At 36.7% G+C, this 9,185-nt stretch overlaps 1 protein-coding gene across 1 annotated transcript in view; it reads right to left on the bottom strand.

Moving 5' to 3' along the window:
• Positions 1–8,429, bottom strand: part of FEM1C (fem-1 homolog C) — a 23,595-nt gene extending 15,166 nt beyond the window's left edge. Inside the window, exon 1 of the mRNA XM_007954521.2 lies at positions 7,886–8,429. Coding sequence (XP_007952712.1) covers positions 7,886–8,429 — 544 coding nt within the window. The remainder of the gene's footprint in view (positions 1–7,885) is intronic.
• Between the last annotated feature and the right edge of the window lie 756 nt (positions 8,430–9,185).

Here is a 9,185-nt window from a genome sequence, read left to right as displayed (position 1 = left end):
AAAAAAAAAAAAAAAAAGTTGGAAATAGAAATACCTTTTGATCCAGAAATCCCATTACTAACTATATATCCGAAAGAAGTGAGAGCCAGGACATGAACCAATATAATACACAACCATGTTCATCACAGCACTATTCACAATAGCAAAGAGATGGAAACTACGTAAGTGCCCATGAACGGAAGAATGGATAACCAAACTATGGTAAATACATACAATGGAATACTATGCAACCCTAAAGAATAATGCAGAATCCACAAAACACCACATAACACGGATGAACCTGGAGGACATTATGCTGAGTGAAATAAGTCAATCACAGAAGGACAAATATTTTATTAGTCCACTACTGTAAAAAGTCAAGGATAGGTTTATATATGGAAGGAAACTACTTTGTTGGTTACTAGGGATGGAAGGGGAGGGAAAACTGCTAGACAGATGAAAGACAAGAACTGATTTGGGTGAAAAGAAAGGCAATATACCAAACTGAGTGACCAACACATCTACACTAAGGAAAAGGAAGACACAGTGAGGTGCACAGAGGTACAGACAACAAACATAAACACTTTTACATATACAATACTGTTATCAGTGATAACAAACATTAATCTACAGGTAAATAGATGGGTAGACAGGTTGAATGATCAGGTATGTCTAGGCAAAAGCGAATACACCCATGACAATATATAAGGCTGGTGGATGATATTTCTGCATACATTATTTGCATGTGCTGTAAGAATGTCCATATCAATAGAATTAACAGTCGGCAAACTTATAATAACTACTTAGCTACAGTCAACCAACCTGATGGAGGGAGTTAACGGACCTCTGGACTCAAGACCATGGTAGCAGGGAACATCAAGCTTGACTTGCCTAACATACTACACAAAAACACTACATCCTACTTTGGTGAGTAGGATATAGTGACTGAGGTCTTAAAGCTTGCAAGAGGCCATCTAGATGCAACAATTGGTCTTTCCTCGTCAAAGCAAAGAATGAAGAAAACCAAAGATACATGGAAACAATTACTCCAAGGACTAATGGATCGTAAGAAACTCAGCCTATTTGACCATGAGACCAGAAGAACTAGATGGTATCTGACTACCAATGTCAACCACTCAGAAAGGGATCAGTGCAGGAGATCCCAGATAGAGTAGGAGAGCAATGTGGAACAAAACTCAAAATTATAATAAAGACCAGGCTTACTGGTCTGAAACTGCCTGGTGAAACCCCTGAGACTATGACCCCTAGTTATTCTTCAGGCCTGGAATTGAACTCACTTCTGTGGCTTCCAACCACACAATAGACATGCATATAGCGTGCACAGTTACACCAGGTAGATACACTCCTTAGAATGATCAATCATGGGAGAACAGAAGGGCGGTATACGCACAGGGAGATAGCTTAGGGAGCAGGAATGGATAGGAAAGGACACAGAGAAGAGGAAACTATAGGGAGAAAGTGGGAAGAGAGCTGTTACATTGTGGAAATTGTAGTCAATGTCATGAAATAAAATGTGCATGAACTGCTGTATGGAAAATGAATTTGCTCTGTAAACTTACACCCAAATCACAATTAAAAAAATAAAAATAATAAATAAATAAATAACCTCGGTTTTACATTCATGTTGTTTCCACCGACAACTATGAAATAGCAGTAGAATTCAGGACCAACTCATTCTCATCAACCTCAATTCAGTTCTGAGTGAGAATTCACAGTACAAAATCCTATCTCTAAGATGGAGGACCACTTGGGTATTTCCCTACTAAACTTGATTTATACATATCAGTTTAGCTTCTCTAAATAGGACAAGTCTCCCTGAGGGTACAGAGAAATGTGCCAAGAAGACACAAGAGTCAAAAGAATAAGCATGGGACAATGTGTAGAAGCAAACTGATGACCTGGGATTAAATGTTAATGAAATCAAATAGTAAGTTATGTTAACATCATTATTATATCAAGATAAATATAGATATGTTATAGAGTAGAGTAAAATTTTAAATCCCTTCTTTCCCCCCCTTTTACTCTTCTATGCAAACAGATACATACAAATAACTAAGAGCTGAGAGCTCTCGAAGCCAAGAAAATAGAACTTCAGCTTCCAGCTCTCAGACAATATACTGAAATAACTTATCTACCATGAAAAAATTATGACTTTAACACCAGAATTTCTTAATTTATTAAAATATATCACTTACACTATCTTTACATAATTTTCTTATTTGAGATTCTTTAGCATTTTTGTTGTTTGTTATTTGCCATCGAGTCAGACCTGACTCAGAGCAACCCCTCCTTGGGTTTCTGAGGAAGTATCACTACAGAAGTAGATTGCCCAACCTATAGTGGGGGAAAAAATAGGATTTTTCTTCCCCCCATTTAACACTTCCTTGATGGAATACATCTCTATCTGAAAATGTCTTTACTAAGCAAGAGATATAATATAATACCTGGAGTTTGCTTTAAACTACTTCAAAAAAAAGAGTGGGAGGCAAAATATACTAAAAAAAAAAAAAAACCCTTCGGCAATTGTGGATAACTACTAAAGTAAGGTGTTGGATACATAGTTTTTCAATGTATTCTTCACTACACTTTTGTACAAGTTAGAAATTTCCCAAAATATAAAAGTAAATACTGCCTGAACCAACTTTCTTTCAAATGCTTTTAATGCAAGTATATCTGTCACACACCTACAGACACCTTCTCCCTTTTCTGAACCCTATCTTGTACCATTCATTTTTGACAACTACTTCTTATTTTAGTGTAGTGCCTAAGGCATTTGACTGGTAACCAGAAGGCTGGTGGTTCAAACCCCCCAGCCACTCCTTGGAAGGAAGATGGGGCAATCTACTTCCATAGTGATACTGCCTCAGAAACCCAAGGAGGGGTCTCTATGAGTCGGGTCTGACTCCAGGGCATGTAACAACAACAACACTTCTTATTTTGTTACTTTAAATCTTCATGTATATATTTACTTCCTTACAGAAAGGACTATAAGACACAGTTCTCCCCATCAAAGAACTTAACTTTCCTCTCTTAAATCCAACATAGCCATTCAACAAACTCATTTACCAAGTGCCCACTATGAGCCAGATACTCTTCCCAATGCACAGAATACTAACATCTGGTCTCTGCTCTCAAAAAGCTCACAATACAGTAGAATACAGTTAGAAGGGTTTCTCGAAAAAAATCTGTTATTCCTCTGTGGAAAATTTTTCACTGGCTCAGCACTGCATAAACTATAAAATTATACTTTTTTTATAACTGTAAAGTATAAAATTAAACTCCCATACCTGGGATCTAATGTCCTTTATAATCTAGCCCTGAATACCCTTTGGTTCAAATATGCCTACTTTCCAATTCTGCATATTTGCAATTTTTCCAATTCTAAGCATATTTCTCACTATGTGCTTTCTGTATGCCATTTTCTAAGCCACGAAAACCATACTAAACACCTTCTGTAGATCGAATCTCCAACAATCTCAAGCACAATCAACTGATATTCTCTTCCTTTAGAACCATTTCCAGTGGTTGACATACCAAATTTTAAGACATCATTCTATTTTATCCTTTTCTTCAGTCTTTTCTAGTTCATGGATGGGAAAAAAAAACATGAAGGAAAAGAAAAATTCTATCTTGCTGCTATATCAGATCCTTCTCCAGTGTCCCTGTCCAAGTCTCAACAATTTCTTAAAGCTCAAGTACTTTCTCCATGCAGCATTCCTAGTCAGTATACACTTTGCCTCTAAAATCCTGAAGCACTGGCTGTTTATATTCCTTTAGCAGTTAATAAATGTGACATCCTATATCTTCTTGTGGTCTCCATGATGTCCAACACGATGCCTTGCCACAAAAGTACACAGTAAATATCTTTAGTACAATTTACTTAATTACCTTTGGTATCTAAAGTGTTTGATCAATGAGGGTCAAGAGAGTCAGAGCATCCTCTAAAGCCAATAACCCAACCCTAACATAGAGCTGAGTTGGTCTGTAGTACTGTAGTATTGATCTGTAGTACTGAATCAGCATTTTAGCTGCTTAATTCCTGGAACACTCTGGGTATAAAAGCAGAATTGAAAGCTTAAGTAAACTTCACTGGAGATCTATAAAGTCCTATTCTGAGTCCAAAAAAAGAAAGTTGAACACTGGAATAAGCTTTCTATGCATTTTAATTTAAAGCCAAAGAAGACTAACAAAGAAGTGATTGAGATCAGTATGATAGCTCTGAGAGGGGCCTGACAAACCACTTTTGATTGGGGTCTATAAATAGGAATCAACATCTGTCTCATAATCAATTACTGTGAGTGTTAAATTAGATAATTGTAAGTACCTCAGAGTTTTCTCCCCCTTCTGAATTCTACGAGAAAAGAAGGAACTTAGTGTCCCTTTATGTAACGAGCTGGTTGGTTTTGATAAAGTATTTCCAAATATCTACTAGAAGCAAACACTACTGTCACACTTACCACAGTGTGATTTAAGTACCTGCTTATGGACCTGTCTCTTAAATAAAACCATGAGCCCTCAAGAGCAGGGAATCAAGGACTGGAAGTCTTGTATTACTCATCTTTGTATATCCTAAGTCTAACAGCCAGGAACACTGAGGGACTCAATAAATGCTCTAATGAATAAATTCCATCTAGGTTAAAATGTGTTCAAAATGCCACAGCCCGTTAAAATGTAATGGAAAGGGGTTAAACAATGTATTGAAATGCCATAGCCTGTTAACAAGTAATGAAATGTACAAATCATAAGCATTTTATATTTAAGTCAACCAAGTACAATCTACTGATATGCTCCTGGTTCAGAACCATTTCCAATGGTTGACATAAAATTTTCTTAAGAAATTTTTCTATTTTATCCCTTCTTTTTTTTTTCAGTCTTTTCTAGTTCATGGGTGGGGAAAAACACATGGGGGAAAAGAAAAATTCTATCTGACTGCTATATTAGATCTTTCTCCAGTGTCCTTGTCTCAGTCTCAATTGGTTCCTGCTTTTTTATTACCTGCTAGACCGTAAGAAACCAGAGTCAGCAAGAAAATAGTTATAAAAGAATGGAAGCTTCAGGATCATAGTGGGGGAAGAGTGTATGGCCTTAATCTTCTCCAATATTCATTAAAAATCACTGTCAAAATTAAAAGGCACTATGAAAGGTAAAAATACTATGCTCATATGTACGAAATTGAGGTTACCTAGAAACAAATTTTGGAATGCTATTATTTTTTCATGTTATGGGTATTTAAAAAAAAAAAGTCATAAATATTAGATATTGATACTGAAAAAAAATGACTCAGAATCAGAAAACCATTTGACCAAAAGAAGGTGCATCACACCCTCACATAACAAGGTTATGAGATGATGGTGATAAAGGCAACATTCTGTTGAAACAGCTTAAAGCATTTAAATATCGTTCACATTTTATCAGAGAAAAACTTTGACAAAAATATGAACTATTCATAGCTTAGTTCCCTAATATATCTGTATCTCCAGAAGTACATAAAGCAGTGTTGAAAAGCATAAGGGAAATAGTGCCAGTACTCATCTCTAAAATGACCTAAGAATTTAGAACATATCCCAATTTGACTTAGATACGTGAGTTTATCAACAATCTTACATTATTAGGCCAGTGATTAAAAACAAACCAAAAAAACCACAACACGCCTAAAGAAGCAGCCATACCTTTTAACCCCTTCCCTTCTTTCTTCTAGTTATGATTTCAAAGCATATCCAACATCAACATAGTCAATTCAGCTGCAATTTGTTATCTCTTAAAATGAACATTCTTTAAAAGAATGGTGATTGTTTAAGAAAAAAATTTAAAGTCATGCTGTCCTTTCACCCAACAATGTACCACTAAAGATAACTGGACACAAATGAAACATATGTAAGAAAGAATGTTTTTAGAAACATTTTTTATCATACTGAAAAAACAGAAGCAACATAAAACTCCATCAACAGAAGAACATCCAGCTACTGAAATTTAGAAGCTACAATTAGTGGCATTTAAGATAATATTTATTAACCTTAATAAATAGGTTATAGGATAATATATAAAATAAAATTGAATACATATATCTGTATGCGAAATTCAAAAATATCTTCAGAAGAATTATCTGAGTGTGGGAATTTTATGAGATTTTTACATTTCCTTTGGAAAAAAAATTACAAAAAGTCATAAACTTGTATCATTTTTAAAACAAACCTTTTTTTAAAAAAATACACATATATACTGTTTTCAGTAAATATGTTCAGGAACTATACAGTATTTTCAGTAAATATGTTCAGGAACTATACAGTACCCATACTTGGGTGGTTTTCCTCTCAGAAAGACACTATCACAATTCGATTCAGCAATTCCATTTCTTAGGTATTTGTACTATACTATTACACATGCGTAACGCCACACTTTTGTTCAAAAATATTCACAGTGGCATTGCATTAGCAAACCTAAATGTCCATCAACAGAACTAGACAAACTGCATGTTGCCGTTTGTTGTTATGTGCCTTCGAGTAGGACCCGACTCATAGCGACCCCTCCTTGGGTTTTCGAGGCAGTATCACTACGGAAGTAGAATGCCCAATCTTCCTTCCAAGGAGTGGCTGGTGGGTTTGAACCGCCAGCCTCCTGGTTAGCAGTCAAGTGCCTTAGCCACTATGCTAGACAAACTGCATATATTCATACAATGAAATACTGGGTAGCCATTAAACAGCATGAGGTAGTTTTGTGTGTTGGTGTTGACTAACATCCAAGGTAAATTAAGGTTAAAAATAATAATAATACAGACACTGAACAGTATGTATCAACCAACAGTGTATGGTGGGGGGAAGGGAGGACACATAGATATGCATGCTGTGTTTGCAGACTATCTCAGGAAGGATACACAAAAATCTGCAAAGAGCAGTTGACAGTGTGCTTGAGCTCTAGAAATCAGGGGTAATACAACTTATTTTTCACTGTAAACATCATAAACCAATTCGTGTTATTTGAATTTTTTACCATGTACATATACTACTTTAAATTTAATAGCTTTTTAAACCAGCAAGTGAATTAATTTGCTGCTGTATAAATAAATTTGTCAAAGGAAAATAAGGTTTCCAAGTGTCAAAATTATGCTCTCAGAACAATTGCTTTCAAAAGTTCTAAAAATTCTAAACTATCTTTGATGCTTTCAGTTTATTATAATCAAAAATTATACACAATTTTAAATCTGAGTTTTTTTCTAGACATTGATGTTTATGTTGCTGCTAGCCAACAAACATACATTTGTTAACCTAGTCCTTGTTTTGCTATTTCAGTATTGAAGCTGTTTTAAAAATATGTTCTCTCTTTTGCTATATTTAATACATTTCATATAAAAAGATTTTCTATTAATCACACAATAAATATGGAATAAAGATTTTCTCCTTTTCCATTTATTTTAATCCTTTCAAGTCAGTTTGGCCTAGCCCTCCCTGACAGAGTAACAAATAAAATGCCTACTGAAGACAAACATTAGGATGACTCAATACAGTAATTGCTACTCCAAGGTTGTTCTGACACAATAAAAGCCGAGGGAAAATTATTATATTTCAGCATATTCTCAGGTAGTTGAATACAAAACTAAGGGCTCAGATTAACTCCCACAATATGCTCTGTAACTGTGGGGAACCCATTTCCCAGGTCTTGGAAGTTACTCCAAATAGGAGAGAAAATGCTGCCTAACATAGGATTGCACTTGTTCAATATACCATCAAATATGAGATAAACACTCAACAAGGTTCTATTAGAAGGGATCCTTAATCAAAACAGATCTGTCAATTTTGGCTTACTTCATCTTGGCTTATATTATGTATCAAACTTCCTGAAAAGCAGCAGTAGACACTTAAAAAACGAAAAATGAAGAAGCTGAACTCACCTTTAACGCTTTTTCTATTAACATCTGCACCCTTTTCAAGTAAATACTGAGCAATTTCTTTATGTCCTTTGTAACATGAAATCATCAAGCACGTATGACCATGTCGGTTGGAAACTTCCAAATCAGCTTTGTGTTCTACGAGGTACTTGACGATTTCCAGGTGGCCATCAAAACAGGCAGCTCGAAGAGGAGTTGAATTGGTTAAAGTCGTGTTGTTGACAGATGCTCCATGATTTAACAAAGACTGGACCACCTTCAGATGTCCTGCTGCAGAAGCAGCCCACAGTGGGGGAGCTCCCTCAATGGTTTCACCATCAAAATTCACGGAGCCTCCGACTTCTATGGAGGCACTGCACTGCTCTAGGAGGAACTCCACCATGTCAAGGTGCCCATACCTGGCTGCCATCAAGAGTGGTGTAGCCCCATTTGTTTTTTCAGAAATCAAGGAGGAAACCTCCTCTTTGGATTTGCTTGCCAACAACTTTGTGAGAAGCCGGAGTTTACCATCGCGAGCTGCGTTAAATACTGCTGTCTTTAGATCCATTTATGTCCAGTTTAGAGGCTGTGCTTTATTTATTCTTCAAAGCAAAGCTCCAGCTTAACTCTGTCGACTCAGGCAAGAGTTACGGGAACCAATACTCAATGTTAAACACTACACCCAAGAACGGATATAAAACCACGAAGAGTATGTTCTGTCCCTACTGCCTTCCAACATCTGACAATCAGATTACCAAACTAGAAAGAGGGGGGAAAAAAAGTAATTAGCAGTTTTGAATTTGAAACACCATATAAATTTTCTTAATTTCCACTCTTGTTACAGCTGCTCTGAGGGATAAAGATGAGGCAGCCTGCTCCCGTAAAGATTTACAGCCCTGTAAACCCTATGGAGCATTTTAACTCAGTCCTAAATGGTCGCTATAAGTCGGAATCAGAATCTTGGGGGATTTTACGTCCCCTGCCCCCCGGAAAAAAAGGTGGGAAGGGAAAATACAGAAGGGTACACAAAGACACAAATGTTGTGGTAGGAGGTAGTCTCCGCCAAAATTTAAGGCAAATTTAAACACGACAGCCAACCGGCTTTCTCTCCTCCAGCTCCAGCCAGCCAAGCTTTGTTCTACTTTTGGTTTTGCACATGCCCAAGGAGTACAACCGAAAGAGGCAGGAGGCGCGGGTTCAGAAATGTTTCGCTTTCTCGCATCTGCAGAGGAGAGCGAGCCAAGGGCGCGAGGCTGGAAGGCCTCATTGTGGCCAGGATAGGTTTCGAGAAGGAACAAAAAGGGCAGATGCACCAAACCTCGGC

This window comes from Orycteropus afer, unplaced genomic scaffold (genome assembly GCF_000298275.1).
Source record: "Orycteropus afer afer isolate SDZICR_OR568_19922 unplaced genomic scaffold, OryAfe1.0 scaffold00464, whole genome shotgun sequence".
NCBI lineage: Eukaryota > Metazoa > Chordata > Mammalia > Tubulidentata > Orycteropodidae > Orycteropus > Orycteropus afer.
This window is presented reverse-complemented; position numbering and strand designations above follow the sequence as displayed.